Source organism: Chiroxiphia lanceolata, chromosome W, assembly GCF_009829145.1.
Source record: "Chiroxiphia lanceolata isolate bChiLan1 chromosome W, bChiLan1.pri, whole genome shotgun sequence".
NCBI classification, from domain to species: Eukaryota; Metazoa; Chordata; class Aves; order Passeriformes; family Pipridae; genus Chiroxiphia; species Chiroxiphia lanceolata.
Genome location: NC_045670.1, coordinates 13,557,837 through 13,575,925, shown reverse-complemented (window position 1 = coordinate 13,575,925; position 18,089 = coordinate 13,557,837). Strand labels below are relative to the sequence as shown.

At 40.5% G+C, this 18,089-nt stretch overlaps 1 protein-coding gene across 2 annotated transcripts in view; it reads right to left on the bottom strand.

Moving 5' to 3' along the window:
* Positions 1–18,089, bottom strand: part of LOC116780033 (mothers against decapentaplegic homolog 2-like) — a 54,564-nt gene that overhangs the window by 15,550 nt on the left and 20,925 nt on the right. Inside the window, exons 2-7 of one of the 2 annotated variants that reach the window (XM_032674537.1) lie at positions 9,908–9,997; positions 8,574–8,767; positions 7,935–8,069; positions 4,783–4,857; positions 3,095–3,148; positions 1,814–2,026 (exon numbers count right to left, since the gene is read on the bottom strand). In XM_032674537.1, coding sequence (XP_032530428.1) covers positions 1,814–2,026; positions 3,095–3,148; positions 4,783–4,857; positions 7,935–8,069; positions 8,574–8,767; positions 9,908–9,997 — 761 coding nt within the window. The remainder of the gene's footprint in view (positions 1–1,813; positions 2,027–3,094; positions 3,149–4,782; positions 4,858–7,934; positions 8,070–8,573; positions 8,768–9,907; positions 9,998–18,089) is intronic. The other variant, XM_032674538.1, reaches the window with a different exon arrangement.

The following is an 18,089-nucleotide window of genomic DNA, read 5'->3' as shown; positions in this document are numbered from 1 at the left end:
ATCTTTTCTTCGGGGCTCCTCTCTTGCGGCAGCCAGTGGCAAGTTCACCATAGAGCAAGATCTTAGGGAGGCGGTGGTCCTTCATCCTTGAGACGTGCCCTGCCCATCGCAGCTGTGTTCTCATCAGCATGGCCTCTACACTTGTGACTGCTGCTTGCTCAAGAACAGATGTATTGGTCACAAAATCTGACCAGTGGATGTTTAAGACTGTACGGAGGCAGCGCTGATGGAAGCGTTCTAGGAGACGCAGGTGGTGGCGGTAGATGACCCATGATTCGGAACCATACAAGAGAGTAGACAACACTATGGCTTTGTAAACACTGATCTTTGTGCTTTTCTTCAAGTGTTTATTACGCCATACTCTTTTGTGGAGTTTTCCGAAAGCACTGTATGCCTTTGCTAACCTGTTGTCTATCTCCCCGTCAATCTTACCATCCGAGGAGATGAGGCTACCTAGGTAATTAAACTGCTGGACTGATTTGAGCTCTGATTCGCCAATCTAAGGCGTCTGAAGGCCCACACCAAGACCCTAAACCATCTTGTCCGGGAGCTGCTATATGCTGATGACGCCGCCCTTGTTGCCCACACAGAAGCAGCTCTGCAACGTTTAACATCCTGCTTTGCAGATGCTGCTGAGCTCTTTGGGTTGGAAGTCAGCCTAAAGAAGACAGAAGTTCTCCATCAACCTGCACCTCAGGAAGTCTTCCATCATCCCCATATCACTTACAATTAACAGGTTCTTTAAAGGCCGTAGTTTCTATTCCCCTGTTTCTTTAAAACAATTTTTCAAACAAAATGTGAGCTGCTCTATTAAAAAAAGTGAGAGCTCCTTACATTTTTGCTTTCCCTCATCATTGATCATTTTGATCAGTTAGCACAGGCATAGCCTGGGCTTCTGCACATCTAAAATTTTATTACACAAGCATTTGGATTTGGCATAGAGGGAATCAGAAAGTTCTACTAAAGAGGTTGAAATTTTTACCAAAAATAAAAACAAAAAACCTTCACGAATGTTGCTAAATAAAAGAATCCAGGAAAAAAAAGCTAGTTTATTGAAGAACCTAAGGTCAAGACACTGCATTGTGGAAAACAATATTCTTGACTAACCATTACAAAGAAAATCTTAATCATGTCAAAACAGCATGTTATCTCGACTGCAGCTTTTCCCATTTCAGAAAAGCATTCATGTATTACCAATGTCCATTCTGTGTTTCATAAATTAGAATAAACCAAGCAACATGCTAATATTTCGTAATTAAAGTTTAAATTTCAATTATAAGCAACCCTGAATATAAATGCTACCTAGGACAGAGCAGTCCAACAGGGAGCCTGAAAGCCAAAACCCTGCCCTTTGGGATACTTTGGTACATCATCTTTTTCCAGAAGGCAGAGAACAGCAATGTGAGCAACAGAAATCCCATACAGTTGAGTGGTTTCTTCCTGTGTCGCTTGCAGCCTGACAGCTGTGTGACTGCTGCTGTCACCAGCTTAGTGACTACTGATAGAGGAAAGGGAGTTCCTTTCAGCTCTAGCCATCACTACATCTCTTCCCAATTGCAACAGGATGTGGTAACAGAAGCTATATTTCTCCCTAATTTCAGAAGCAGCAACCTCTCTGTCTTTCCACTTCTTAGCAAGAGAGACCAAGCTCTCCTTGACAAGTTCTGAGAGAGAAGTTCTATGGCTGGCTGCACAAGGGCAAAAGGAACCCAACACACCATTCCAGATCATTCCAGATCATTCCTACCTGGATCATTCCAGATAATGTAATGTCTAAAATGAAATTAAATATTTAAAGATCAGAGATCTTTACCTATATGTCGCCTTGTCATTTCCACTGTAGCATTTCTGTTTACGTTGGAAAGCAAACCTAGACAAAATCGTTCTGAATTTGAAGGATCTGTAAAGCCATCTACAGTCAGGGAAGGCTGGGATGCATGGAAGGTTTCTCCCACTCTTTGATTCAATTCATAATATGCTATTGAACACCAAAATGCAGGTTCCGAGTAAGTAACTGGTTGCAAGTCTAAAAAAAATATTAAAAAACAAGCTTAATACAGAATTTAAGGCTGAAAATAAATCTATCTGCCCTGCTATTTGTCTCTCCCAGAAATGACAGAGGTAGTCTCCTCAAATCATATTTTGCTTGCTGTCATTTTTATCTACCCCAGTAAACAGAATGGAATTCAATCTTTCACACAAGGGAAGGAGGGGAAGAAGGAGTGATCTAATCTGACCACAGCTCATTTAGTTCAGTACTTGTATTTTGCTCGGCAAAATGATTAAACTAATGCTGCTGTGAGTGCCAGACATTGAGATATTTCTGTTGCTTTTCTATAACTTGCAAACATTTTGGCAATGTTAAAGAAAAGATTAAACTATCAAACACTGAACCACATAAAGGAAAAAAATATTAATATGAAAATGATGTTTCCTTGTATTACATTAGATCTTATACTGTCTCTTTATCGAAAAGCAGTTCTAAGCTCCTTTTACTTTCCCCTATGAGAGCTCAGTATCTTCCCTGTGCATCTTCAGCTTTTCCTGAGCTGTTTCCCCTTTTTACCTACCCTAATTACTTAGTGTTCTGAACAGCATTTTTCTGTCACCATTCCTTAAACAAACCCAGGGGAATCTGATCTTCCTGAGGCATTTATACAAATACATAGCAATGGCACCCAATCAAAGCAGGTGGGCAACTAATGTGGGAGCAACGACTGTGTTGCAGTTACAGGTCAAACAGTGCATGAGAAGAGCAACAGAACACATATACAAGGGAGTCAGCAAGTCTGGGCAGCACTATGGATTGGCTAACATCCTTTAAAGTATTTATTTTATAAATGCTAGTCCTGCACACACAACCATATTATTCTTTCTCTTTGCTAGGAACTCAACAGTTATAGAAATAGAGTAGTAGTTAACAAGTTATTAACCCAGCCCTATTATGTTCATCATCAGCAAGCCAACCAAATAGTCTCCTCCTAATACAGTTCTTAATTTTTTTAAGTACATTTTCATTTTTAATGTTATATATATATATATAGAGAGAGAGTCACCACACATAGAGAAATAATTAAAAGTATTTCCAGCTTACCCAGGCTATGATTAACTGGAGAAAGAGTACTAGGAGACAGCTCTGCTGGAGATCCTGTTGAAGCAATACAGATTATTTCAGATAGGTAGGTATAACCATTATCTAGATATAGTTTTACACTGAAATTCTTTGGAATAAGAAACCTCAGAAATCCTAACACCACTTTTCCAGCATATCACACACTTATTGTGAATTAAGACTGCATTTAATTTTCCAGACTCATGGGAACCTACCTCTCCTCATAAAGACTCAATTAACATCTTAGTGTTGTATTTGGCAGAGCTTTCACTTCATGCACACTCTGTGAACATAACTTTATTTATGTGCTTGTCATAGAATCATAGAATGGTTAGGGTTGGAAGGGACCTTAAAGATCATCTGGTTCCAAGTCCCCTGCCATGGGCAGGGACACCTTCCACTAGACCAGGTTGCTCAAAGCCCCATCCAACCTGGTATTGAACACTTCCAGGGATGGGGAAGCCACAGTTTCTCTGGGCAACCTGTGCCAGTGCCTCACCACCCTCACAGGAAAGAATTTCTTCCCAATATCTAATCTAACCCTGCCCTCTGTCAGTTTGAAGCCATTCCCCCTTCTCCTATCATTCCATGCCCTTGTCAAAAGTCCCTCTCCAGTTCTCTTGTAGACCCTTTAGGTACTGGAAGGTGCTCTAAGGTCTCCCTGGAGCCTTCTCTTCTCCAGGTTGGAAAACCCCAACTCTCTCAGCCTGTCTTCATAAGAGAGGTGCTTCAGCCCAGTGAGAAGGTAGTGACTTCTTCCCAAATTCAGTGGAAAAAAAGCTAAGAAAAAGTGGATGAGACAAGCAAGATATTGCCTCTATTCTCAAAGGAGAGGGTTTATCTCTAGAAGAACAAGTTGGATTTCCTCATTTGAGATTATTCTTTCCTGGAAGGAGGAAGGAAAAAATTTAGAAAAACATGAACTCTCCAACACAATTTGTGCACTCGTAGACAAAATACAAAGAGGCTTTGCACAGAATCATTCCTACAATGATTGCTGATATCAGGCTTTTTTAATTAAGGTACCTGTTGTCACATAGTGGGAAAATATTGCAGTTCTTACAGAAACTGGTGAAGTTGATTCCAACTAACTAAAAAAGGTTGCTAACATTAGCTAATCAAACACACTCAAGTCTGCCAGCACATAGCAGAAGGTTCTTATCCAGCATATTTAACTGTGCTTTGTCCAAGTCTAAAGCCAAACACATTATCTAGAAATTCATACAAAGGCACAAATGCGCAATGTTTCTACTACTCTTTTCATAGACCCTTCCATACAAGAATTGATTTGAAACATGGCAGAAGTGATAAGGTGCCAGAGTTAAGAGACAGATTCTCAAAATGCAGCATCTGTTTAGGCCAATGAACCTGTTTCCAGAAGGTAAAGTTGGGGATGGTTAAAACCAATCAGCTATTAAAATCTGATGAAGACTTAATTAGACCTGTATGCTTTTGTTATGAAACACGTAATGTACTTAATATGGTACAGAATGTTTTAAAAGCATTCCCCTAGCAAAATATTAATTTGTTTACTAAAGACTGAAAGTGATATTTTAAACAGAAAACACCAGGTTGTACAGAGGAAAACTGCCATCATCTCTTGGGCTGAATTCATGCTGCTATGCAGAGGGATCACAGCTAGTAATTCCAAGTTTTGAAAATACTGTTACCTGTATCCATGCTTTGGTTCAACTGCTGGTCATTCGTTTCTCCATCTTCACTGATATATCCTGGAGGTGGTGTTTCTATCAAAACAAAAAATCCACCTATTGGTTCAATGACTGGGGAAATTTTTAAGATTTAACATTTGGGGTTTTTGTTCTTAAATCTTCATGAGCTCCATATGATACCTGAATATTTTATTAGAATGTCATTTTGCTGTCCCTTTTTCCTTCCAGTAGGACTTCAAATACATTACCTGCCTTAATTGTCTATGTAAAATGTATCATCTCTTGTATGCCAGTCAACTGTTCAAATATGTTATATAATTAACAGATAATCCTTGTTTGTTCCATTTAAGACAAGATACTTTCACTACAATGAGCAACAATTTTGCAATTGTAATCAACAGCTTTCACTTTTAGTAGAATTAGATGAAAAAAAAAAATTTGGTGACTTCCACAAAAGAAAAAAATCATGTGAGCTATCTTTATGTAGTATAACCATCAGATCAGATACCCTTCCTTGCTAGATTTGAAGGTTACTTTTCAGTTCAGTCCCCACCTCGAATCCATTTTTCTTCAATATCTAACAGTCGATTTCAGTCAATAATAGCTATATTATTTAACTAGTTACACTGCACAAGCTCTATTATCATTATTACTTATTAAAACAATCATCTATTTTTTTAACTAGCTTTCTTTAAAGATGGAGTTTCACAGACCAAAGTAAACTCAGTAACAAGTTTGAAGCATTCTGATACTAGAAACTGTGTGTAATTCAACAGAAATATCTTCAAAACCCAGAAGAGTATGTATGTTCCCTTCCTCCATTCAAAATTACTTTGTAATCCAGATGAGTTAACCAACTGCTTTTCAGGAAATAATTTTCTTTGAACTGGGCAAATGTCTTTTCCTATATGGAGTTGGACTTCAATGATCCTTATGGGTTCCTTCCAACTCAGGATATTCTATGATTCTATATATTAAAGGTAAACCCCAGATTTCTTTAGTGAAAGTGTTTGAAGATAACTATCTCTACAATCACCTTAGAATTGTCTCTGAGACATCTGAGGGATTAAATACATTTAATTACATTATTATCAAACAGCAGAAATTTAAAGTCTTTTGTTTAAGAATTAAAATCAAATTATATCAAATATCATGTCTGAGATTTACAGCAATACAGTAAGATCAGAAGGAAGTCAGTGAGAGGAAACTAGATTAAGTCAGTTGATTAAATAATAATTAACCAAAAGAATTATATCTTTGGTTCACTCTGTAAAGCTAGTGTGCTAAATATAGATGTGACAAAATTCAAATGATAATTTAAAAGGACAATTAAGGGAAATCTTCACTATCAAGAAGTATGATAACAAAAATCATACTAATTTTGAACATTTTTATTGAATTCATTTTGATAAAGTGGACTCTACCCTTCTCCAAATCATACATTATAGTTAAGCCTACAACCATGGTAAAAGGTCAATAACCATTTCCAATCCAACCCATGCCCCCTGTTTCCAGTTGCTAATACAGAGTCTTTGGCATAGATTATTTTCCCTAACTAATATCTCTCTGAAAAGAGATTTCCTCCACCTAGTACTATTAATACAGTTTAGGGTCAGAGGTTGAGCACCACCACAGCTGGAAATAAATGCTCAAGTACAGCATTAAAAATTCTTAGCAGTGTTTGAATGCAACTGAGCACATCCATAACCTGAAAGGGAACATACAGTCCCAGCAGCCATCCTGCACCTTCGCAATTGCCATCTTCTCATCTGTAAGTGAAACCAACCTCTCTGTAGATCATGTACTGAGACGGTATTGTGGTGCAAAGCTACCACTGTTGTTAGTCTGGCCTGTTGCTTAAGAAAACGGTTCTCTGAAGTAGGTTGTCAAGACACACATGACTTATCAGAACCTAACTGAGTGTTCAAGATTAAGTCGTGGAGGTCAAATAAAGTAAGATGCCATGAATACAACAGGAGGGTGTCAGTGACAAAGAGAAGGAGGTAAGGTGTGGTTAGCTGCATAAACATTTGAAGATCATGTGAATACCCACAATCACCTTGAACATACTTCCTGCAATTAACTACCTAGCTGCTTTAGCTCAGTTCCATAGCATTGGATTTGCAAATGGTGGCTTTCCAGTAAGTTGTTAGGAAATGCTACCAAAAGCCCTCAGATTGAGTCAAAAAAAGCATACATCAGTTATGAAAGCAGCACCAACTTCTAACCCCTTAAATTGCTCTTTAAAGATCTGCTGTCCCTGGGTGGCAACAAACGGGGCCCAGATTAAACAGATAAAAACAAATTATTGCATTTTTTAATGTCATTTCATTTCTTGGATACATTTAAAGAAAACAGAAGCAACATCCTGTTTCTACATCGCACATATTTGAGTTTCAAGTAATTTTATTCTTCAAGAGAGTCCAGATCTGATTTTTCAGCTTGTTCATAACATAGTTGCATTAAACATTTATGAGAAAACTTCAGCTTTACTTGGTTTTACACTCTGGGCAACTTCCTGAAGGGATAGGAAACACAAAGTTGGGACAGGAAACAAAATTCACTGATTTTATGTTTCAATAAAGCTACCAGTTTTCAGGTGCACTATAGCAGGTTAGTCTTGGGGTGGAGAAGGGGGCAAAGAAGGAATTCTTTGAGTTCAATATTGTTAGGTTGTTTTTTCATACTAAAAAGACAAAACTGTGCACACAGTAACAAATACACAAAGCAGACCTTGACTGATTGTGAACTACAGATCAAAACATTAAGTCACTGATTTGCAACTTAGTTTTCTCCCCAGACTACACATGGTGAGACTGAGCAGCAGTTTACTACTCAATCTCCAATACATAGCATTTGGCAACCCCTATATGTTTGTAAAACAGGCTGAAAGGTCTATTTTTCACTCATTAGCATTCTGAATCTTAAATAAGCTATTGAAACCAAGTAAGCAATATGCTTTCACACAGGATTGTGTTCTGCAAACAGCAGTGTTCAGGTATTTCCATTGTAATTAATACACAAAATCAACTAGATCTAAGTTATTGGCGCATCTTGCAATTAATTTGATCACTTAGGAGGATAAAATTGCCATCTTTGTTTCAGTGGTACAATGTTAAATGTACTGTTTACAGTGAGAGTTAAGAAAATACCTGGTATGTAATTGCTCTGTGGTTCAATTCCAGCTGGAAAGTTAGTGTTTTCAGGAATGGAATGGGTATAGTCATCAAGAGGCGGCAGTTCTGTTAGAATCTCAGTGTGCCGTGGCACTAGTACAGGAGGCAAGACTGGAAAAGTAAAATTCAAAGCATTAGTAAGACCCTCAAAATACACACTTGTGTGAGTTAAAAGGAAAAAAAAATATATCTAAACCATCTAACAATCTCTTCAGATGTTTTGAAATTTTCTGAATCTCAGTACTGATAATACTACAATTGTACTACTAGTCAGTGGAAGAAACAGATTCCTGAAGTGCCTCTTGAGTAAGACTATTCCACATTAGCAAAGGTAAATCATCTCTGTTCTCCTTTTCAGTCCAGGTCCTATTTAGCCATCTGGAAACTGCTAGCAGTCCTGGAAATGTTAATCGGGGTAAAGGTATCTCCACATTCGTAAAGATTTTTCAGTAACTTTACTATTAAAAACTATAAGGGTGGTATTCTCAAAATCTGTATCTCTAAGAATCTTGTACTTTTGGCAAGAGAAAGCATCATCTTTTTCTTTTTCACTTATAACATTATGCTTATCAAGTATGTTCAGATGCTATACAAAGTCAGAAGCAGTCTTCCTACCTGGTGTCTCCACTCTCTGGTAGTGGTAAGGGTTTACACACACTTCATCCTTTTTAAGATTAAAAGCATATTCACAGTTTTCAATTGCTTTAAGTTCATGGTGACTGTGAAGATCTGGCCAGCGCCACAAACGACAGTAAATAACATGTGGTAATCCTTTACGATGAGATACCTGTAGACGGCCATCGAGAGATCTAGAGGGGAGAAATGTTGAGAAGTATTTACAGACTGCATGTTGTCTCTTAATCACTCAAGCAACAGTGTACACACGAGATGGGTGGTTTATTCATTCTCAGAATTCAGAGGATTGACACTGCTAGTGACATTTATACTTTTGTTAAAAGGCTTCAAATGTGATAAAAATGATCATATCTAGTAGTTTCTTATTTTTGAGTTGCTCAAATTATTGCCAGTGAATTTAGAATTCATTAAAAGCCACTTTACATTCAATCAAGTATTTCGGATGATTGCTTCATATATTTTTTTAAATGCAGAACAGAGTTGTTAAAAAATAAATAAAATCACACACTTAATGGTCCCTTCCACTACTACACATCAAGGTTTTGCTATGGCATAGATGCTTTATGGTTTTAAGTATAAGAATTCCAACAGGACTGCAAATAAGCCTATAAGCAGTCAGCTGCCCAAGTGATCCACATGGCAGTATAACTGTAGTGCAAAAAGCATGAATGCACCTCTTTCAAGGGCTGTACAGTTTATCTTCTTGACTTCATCTGCCTTGCTACCAGCTGAAAACGTTTTGCTAGTTTTAAGACAGACTGCATATGCTTACACAAATGCAGATGTTTATGATTGTTATGGGATGGGAGACAAACCTCAGTACACAAATCAAGTAATGTGACATGAAAAAATAAAGACCCTGTTTAGAATTTGCCCACCATTAACTACTGAAGAATTTACAAACAATTCTTTAGTAGCTCGTATCTGAGCCAATTAGCAAGATTTAACTGAAAGCTTGTGACATACAAAGCAGCTTAATCACTTTGCAAGATTAGGTCTAAAGAATTAAGTTTCCCAACTTTGTTAATTTAAATACCAAATCACATTAGAGCTTGCATTTAACAAGTCTTCCCATTCTTTCAATAGCACTGGTGTGAAAAAATGAATATTGCAGAATTAGTTTCATTGGTCAAAACATCAGCTGATAACACTTGGATTTCTACACTTGCAAGCAAATATTTTAAAATGCTGTACCATGAGAGGCCTAGGAAGCATTTTAGTCTATTTTATAGCTAAAGCATCCCATTACAGACCCTCCAAAGCCAATCCCTCCCACAAGATTTCTATGATGCAAGAGAGGGCAGAATATTCACCTGGTTTGTTCAGAGAAGCTGTAAAGGCCTGTTGTATCCCACTGATCTATCGTGTTTGGTGTACTCAGTCCCCAAATTTCAGAGCAAGTGCTGTGCATAAATTGAAAACAAAATCAAAAAATTGATATGAATATGGAACATGGTTATTCAAAACACCATGATGTCAAACATGGAAAAATGTACAGAATACTTCCTCTCACATAGAAGATAGAGCATTGTTAGACTTGAATTTAGATTGACATCTCATGCTATATTTTCTATATGAAGGAGGCTATCAAAATGGAACAAGTGATTCAAAGTAAATGATAAATGTTTTTAAAAGGTGAACAAGTTCTCTGCTTTTAAGTAGTCAATACAGTTGTAGTGTTACTTAAAACAGGCAAAACTTCTTCAGCCTAGCTCTTAAAAAAATTAATTTTAAAGGATAGTTTCTGGGTTTGGGTTTTTTTGTTTGTTTTTAAACATAAGCTTCCCTAAGACTTCAAACAAATGCCATGTGTATCTTAAACTGAACATCACAATCTAACTTTCAGGTACCACCACTTAAGCATTAATCTCATTCTCCATGCACATACTAATTTGCTGCTTTTCTCAAAACAGGGAAATTCAGACTGAAGAAAAGTACATTGTAGCTAACACTTCTCACTGTTTTCTGTACTCTCCTTGATTAAAGAACTAAATATTCTTTTCCACAGTATACAAAACACAGAATGTTTAACACAGTTTTACAGTATAGTATTTTAGGATTCAACTATAGGATAACAAACCTTCAATTGCTAAATCAAGGAGGAGGAAAAGAGAGATAACTAATTCTTTACCAAACTGATTCAAGGACAAGATCACAACAGTAAAGAAAAAGGAGCCTTCAGTCATAGGCACAAACTAAAAGCAGCGTCAGATTTAAATAAAGCAAGAAAACTTCGCACCTCAGAAACTAAGAGAATTTGGTTCACAAGCAACTTACATCTCCACTTCCTAATTACAGAGCCTGAAGTTTGACTTGTTGCTACATTCCCTTTAAAATTAATAGCTAAAAGAATCCAAGTTCACCAAACTCCTGGTTTTAAATACAGATGTTGTGACTTAAACATTCATAAATTTGGATTGAGTGTTTAAGGGAAGTAGGTATTTTTATTTCTCCTCCCTACACAGGGAAAATTCATTAGTGTTATGAAACAAGAGCAGACAAACATAAGTGTAGGCTATCGATGAAGGGAATTAATGGTTCTTGTCCCCTTCTTGCCTGTTCCACACACCTCATTTAACGCCATTCCAAGGAGGCTGAAATGTCCATGCAATTGAGTAGCAACTTAATAAACTGGTTATCTGACTACAGAACACACGTGGTGGAAAATTTATGTTTTGAGAGTTACTTTTCATCCAGATCACTTCTATTCGCTGTAGAGCTACATGAGCACTACAAAGGAGGAATGAGAGTATAATTGTGGGCAGCAGCCTGCATTTATCACAAATAAAATTGTTAAATAAAATATAGCCTTTGACATTTTACTGATTATGGACACAAGTAAAATCTTGTACTAGAGAACTTTTTGTCTAATAGAGAGCAGCGGTGTGAGACGAGAAGGTCCATTCTCTGATATAGATCCAGTTCTTCCAAAGAGCCAAGTGTCCTGAACAAGTTACATCCATCTCAGACACAGGCAGCGTCACAGCTCTCTAGAAAGAGTAGGCCAAGAGGGATCCTGACCATTACTGCATCAGCAGAGCCTACAGCCTCTCTTTTTCACATTCCTAAGACATCTGTAGGACGATAGACTGCCAGAAGTTGCATAAGGATTGAAATAGTTGCCCTGAAGACACATAGGCAGCCTGTGGGATGCCAGGGAGCATCCCAACACTGTATTGTGTCCTTAAATATGCACCACTACTGCTGGTAAGACAGACCATCACGAATATTAAATCAGAAGAACAATCAGCAGACACAAAGCCTGCTGCATATTAATTGACACAACTCACTACCTTTGAGCAATGGATCCTTAATACAAAGCAGTGCTCCAAAGCTGACATGTCACACAGATTACACATTCCCAACATTGTGGGGTGCATCACTGGTGTAAGCAGGACATGCCATGCATTTGCTTCACAAGACTTAAGACAGCACATGCAAAAGTAAAATTTCACAGTCCTTGACAAAACATGATGAACAGGATCAGTATTTTATATTGGTAACCTCTTCTCTCTATAAATATTCAACCTATCAAAGCTGACACCATATTTCATAATCTGCAGAAAGACAAACAGTATCCTGAAGTGACTGTGCGATGGAGTCCTAGGTTGCAATGAAGCTCAGGACACAACAGAGGGAGGGCAGGCCAGGAGGGAGAAAAAAAGTGAACAGTTAGAGCAAAACTGCTCCAATATTCAGCAGCTTACATGACATGCTGTCTTCCAGGATGCATGTCTGCTTAGAGTTGGGATTAATATAAATATTTTACTAGGTCATCTACACTAGGACTATACTCAACTCCAATAATCCACAAACAAACACAGAAGAGCCTGCAGGAAATCAACCTGTATGATCAATAAAGTCAGCTCAAAATAGCTTTTACTGTTGACTGGAAGAAACATCTGAGGAAATGCTGCTTGCCACTGTAGGAAGAAAATTCATGCAGCCAAAGCTCAGATGGAGTTGAAGCTGCCAGAAATGGGGGGGACAATAAAAAGAGTTTTTTCAAACATATTAATGGCAATAGGCAGTATAGAAATATCATCGGCCTGTTATGGGATGAGGATGGTCACCTCACAAACAGGACAGAGATAAGGCAGAGGTGTTTAACACATTCTTTGCCTCTGTCTTCAATGTGGATGATGGACCAAGGGGGTCTCAGTGCCCTGTCTTAGTTTTGATTTGGCTCCCCGCCAAGTCCCCAAGACTCAGCGAAAAGCCTCTGGCAAAGAGTGAGAGAGAAAAAAAACTATGAAAAAACCCAGAATAGCAGAACTATATACTAAAATATATATATATTTACGTATAGTACAGTTATATACAGTTAAATTACTATGTACATATAAAAAAGAACCCCAAACAACACCCCAAAAGGAGAAGGGAAAAGGGACAAAAACACAAAAGAAACCCGAAGTAGGTATGCACAGTCAATAAAAACTAGCAAAAGAAAATCTTACTACTCTCCTTGAGATAGCAGAATTGCGTCAAGCACTGCCAGCACCCTCTACCTCCCGGAATCAGCAGAAACAACAGGCCCTGTAGGCCTCAACTCCCAGATGAGTGAGACCAACCGCAGGGACCTGCCGTTCTCGAGTCCACCAGAAGAGAAAAGGGGAGAGCGTTCTCTCTCCTTATTTATACCTCTGCTTACGTAAAGAATAGCATGGAATACTGGGAACATAGGGTACTTCCCTGGTTACAAGCTGGTCTCCAGGAAGGCCTAGACTAAAACTATCACATGCCCTTAGCTGGAGGACCATGACTGCAAGAATGATCAACTCCCAGTTGACCCTGAAATTGTGCGGGATCTGCTGCTCCAGCTGGATTCCTACAAATCTATGGGGCCTATAGCTGGGAGAATGCCGAAACTGAAACCAGTACACCACTGAAAGCTCAACAAAACACAATATATATTGCAAAGAAGTAGCCAACAAAACGAGAACCCGAGAGAGAGGGAAGAGGAGGAAAATAAGCCCTCAGTATGACCCCCCCACTCACTCAGGTGTTACGAGGTTGTCTTACCGATCCCAGAATGCCTAGAATTCCCCATAGCAGAAGCTGCATCCTCGGAGTGTCAGCAGGCTCACAAGATAGCGGGTGTCTCTGCAAAAGGCAACGTTGTCCTTCACGTGAAGCTTGAGTCCCCTCCCAGCAAGAGTTATCTGCTTTTTATACCATTAACTTGTGACATCTACCTGGGGAGGTGTGGCCAGTACCACCCAGCCAGAGGCCTTCAGTCCCTCCCCCCCGTTATGTAAGTGGTGCCCCTTCTGCGCATGTGTGTGTGCATTGGAATTTCCCCACGCCTGTGTGCTACACTTCGGGAGGTCTTTCCTAAATGAGTCTGGGGGCTTACTTCATCATCTTCTTCTTCACTTTCTCCTTCAAATGTCCTTGGAGGGCCGTCAGTCAATAGTGAGGTCTCAATTAATTTCAGTTTATACAGGATGTTTCCTTCAAGGACGAAGTTCTTGTTATCAGTGCTTGTTTTCTCATAACTTGATAGGAAAAGAACAGACTCTCACAGGTGGTTGGGTCAAACACAGACCAAAGGTAGCAGCATCTAATTAAGCACGAATATAGGGCCTGATGGGATTCATCCCAGAATCCTCAAAGAGCTGGTTGATGTTATTGCAAAACCTCTCTCTATGATTTCTGAGTGGTCTTGGGAATCCTGAGAGGTCCCAGTTGCCTGGAAGCTGTTGAATGTCCTAATTTTCAAGAAGGGCAAGAAGCAGGACCCTGGAAACTACAGGCCTGTCAGTCAGTCTCACTTCAGTGCCTGGTAAAGTTATGTAGAAGACTATTCTGGGAGGTATTGAAAAACACCTGAAAGACAACAGTCATTGGTCGCAGCCAGTACGGCTTCATGAGAGGAAAGTCCTGCTTATCAAACCTGATTTCCTTTTATGACAAGGTAACCCACCTAGTTGATCAAGGGAAACCCACTGATGTAATCTTTTTGGATTTCAGTAAAGCTTTCGATACCGTCTCTCACAGGATCCTTCTGGACAAAATATCCAGCACACAACTGGATAAATATTTCATGTGGTGGGTGAGCAATTGGTTCACGGGTCAAGCACAGAGGATAATAGTAAATGGGGTAACATCAGACTGGCGACCTGTCACTAGTGGGGTTCCACAGGGCTCCATCTTGGGCCCTGTGCTCTTCAACATCTTTATAAATGACTTGGAAGTAGGACTAGAAGGGATACTAAGCAGATTTGCAGCTGACACAAAACTCAGAGGAGCTGTTGACTCCCTCGAAGGCAGGGAGGCCCTGCAGAGAGACCTCAACAAGTTAGAGGACTGGGCAATCATCAACCATATGAAGTTCAACAAGGGAAAGTGCTGGATTTGGCACCTGGGATGGGGCAACCCTGACTGTTCATACAGACTGGGGAATGAGATGCTGGAAAGCAGTGCCGCAGAAAGGGACCTGGGGGTCCTGGTCAATGGCAAGTTGAACGTGAGTCAGCAGTGCCCCCTGGCAGCCAGGAGGGCCAACTGTGTCCTGGGGTGCATCAGGCACAGCATCGCCAGCCGGTCGAGGGAGGTGATTGTCCCACTCTGCTCTGCACTGGTGCAGCCTCACCTTGAATATTGTGTGCAGTTTTGGTCACTGCAATATAAGAAAGATATTAAGCTATTAGAGAGTGTCTGTAACACTCCAGCCCTGGGAGCTGCCGGCTCAAGGTCTTAGCTAGGAGTTTTACTTTAATATATAGATATAGGGTTCTTTAATACCTTGAGATAGTGTCAAGAGAATAAGCCATGGACTTGTTCCCAAGGGATTTCTTTATTAATTTAGGGGACCAAATAAGGGAACTTGGTCAAAGTTCGAAAAGGACACTGCGCAAGCTAGACAAAAATGTTCCACAATACTGACTCAGCATATACTACAACCCTTAAGTCAAGATCCAACCAATCCACAACACTTAAGTCAAGATCCAATCCCTCCAGCTCCAAGCCACCATAAGCATCAAGAAAGGAGCAAAGAAAGAGAAGCAGAGGGAGCAAGAAGAGAGAAGGAGAAAGAGGGAGAGAGAGATACCACTGGAACCTTGTAGAAGACCAGCTCTCACACATCCAGGTGGCAGGGTCGCGACACAAGGCAAACACATGCCTATGGTGTTATTTGCTCTGGTCCCTATGGTCAATCCCTCCAGGCAGGGCCTCTAACCCACCAGCCACTCTGGAGTTCCAGGTCAGGGTGAGGGGCAGTGTTCTCACTGTCCCTGACAATCTGAGCCTGGTTTAGGGTCTCCAGGAGGTATGGTGTGTTATAGTTTTCCCAGGTTGTCTGTGACTGACAGCTACTCCGGGGCTTCCCCATGTGGGTTCCAGGGATAAGATGCCACCTCACCTCCGTGAGGTTCAACCCATCCCTTTCCCCTACACACACACACACACACACACACACACTCCCCACAAGGTGGTTCTGACTCCATAACTGATCTGGTGTCTAACGGTGTCCAAAGGAGGGAAACAAAGATGGTGAAGGGCCTTGAGGGAAAGCCATATGAGGAGCAGCTGAGGGCACTTGGTCTGTTCAGCCTGGAGGAGACTGAGGAGAGACCTCATTGCAGTCTACAACTTCCTCATGAGATGAAGAGGAGGGGCAGACACTGATCTCTTCTCTGTGGTGACCAGTGACAGAACCTGAGGGAATGGCCTGAAGTTGTGTCAGGGGAGGTTTAGGTTGGATATTATTAAAAGGTTCTTCACCCAGAAGGTGGTTGGGTGCTGGAACAGGTTCCCCAGAGAAGTGGTCACAGCACCAAGCCTGACAGAATTCAAGAAGCATTTGGACAATACTCTCAGGCACAGTCCTGTGAAGGGCCAGGAGTCGGACTCGATGATCCTTGTGCGTTCCTTCCAACTCAGCATATTCTGTGATTCTGTGAAATAAAGTGGTCTCTCCAGTCTCCTGCTCACATAAAAGATCCATTGCCTGAGATGCAAGACTGTCCCCCCCCACTACATCACCCAGACAATAAACTAGGGCTCTTAATATTCACACACATGCACACCAAATCAGAATGAAATTCCTCACAACCCTAAAAAGCATACTTCATGCACAGCACTTCCATGAAAGACCACAATATATTCATTCATACGCGAGCAATAGCCCGATGGAGGGCAGACACACCTACTCATGCCAGAAAGTTGGTGCTGGAAAGGAGACTGCATTCTGAAAGATGTTTTAACAACCACTATAAACAACCACTAAAACCATCTGAAGGGGAAACAGGAGTACAGAATTAGTGACCCAAAATAAATAGGAGGCATTCTCTCCTTTCTACCTTTCTGAAGCATCTAAAACCCCTTGTGATGTGAAGAGTCCTTTATGCCTTAGTCCATAAAGAATTTAGGAGAATCGAGGATTAACATCTGTACTCATAAGTTTTGTCCAGAAACATTCCCATGCCCTGGAACATGATCATTTATGCTAGAAAGCAGCTAGAACATTCCCCATCACTGGGCCATGTCAATTACTGTTCTCCCACACAATTCCCAGGTTTGTGAGTGGCACATCATCAGAACCATTTTAAAGATATTTACATATGAAGTACCAGAAACTCTATACAGAAGTTGCTAAATATTGTCACAATTCACACATAACTGCAGTTCCACTTTCTTCTTCAAAGCAGAACAACTTGTAAAGGAGTTAAAAGGCACTGAGTTCAGTCCATAGCCTCCCCTTTACTGAAGTGGTAGCACTAGAAAGATGGCAAATAAAACCTGAAATACAAATGGCATCATGCTAGTCAAAGCCCACATTATACAAAAACTGGCTAGATGGTCTGGCCCAGAGAGTTGTGGTGAATGGAGCTAAATCCAGTTGGTGGCCAGTTGCTAGCGGTGTTCCCCAGGGCTCAGCTTTGGGGCTGGTCCTGTTTAACATCTTTATTGATGATCTGGACAAGGGGATCGAGTGCATCCTCAGTAAATTTGCAGACGACAACAAGTTGGGTAGAAGTGTTGATCTGCTTAAGGGTAGGAAGGCTCTACAGAGAGACCTGGTCCAACTTGACCAATGGGCTAAGGACAACTGCATGAGGCTCAATAAGGCGAAGTGCCGGGTCCTGCACTTGGGTTGCAGGAACCCCATCAACAATACAGGCTTGGGGAGGAGTGGTCTGAGAGTTGTTCAGCAGAAAGGGACTTGATGGTGCTGTTTGACAGCTGGCTCAATATGAGCCAACAGTGTGCCCAGGTGGCCAAGAAGACCAATGGCATCTTGGTCTGTATCAAGAATAGTGTAGCCAGGAGGACTAGGGAAGTGATCGTCCCCCGTACTCGGCACTGGTGAGGCTGCACCTTGAGTACTGCATTCAGTTTTGGGCCTCTCACTTCAAAAAGGATGTTGAGGTGCTGAAGCCTGTCCAGAGAAGGGCAACAAGGCTCATGAAGGATCTAGAAAACGTCGAACAGCTGAGGGAGCTGGGTTTGTTTAGTTTAGAGAAGAGGAGGCTCGGGGGGGACCTCATT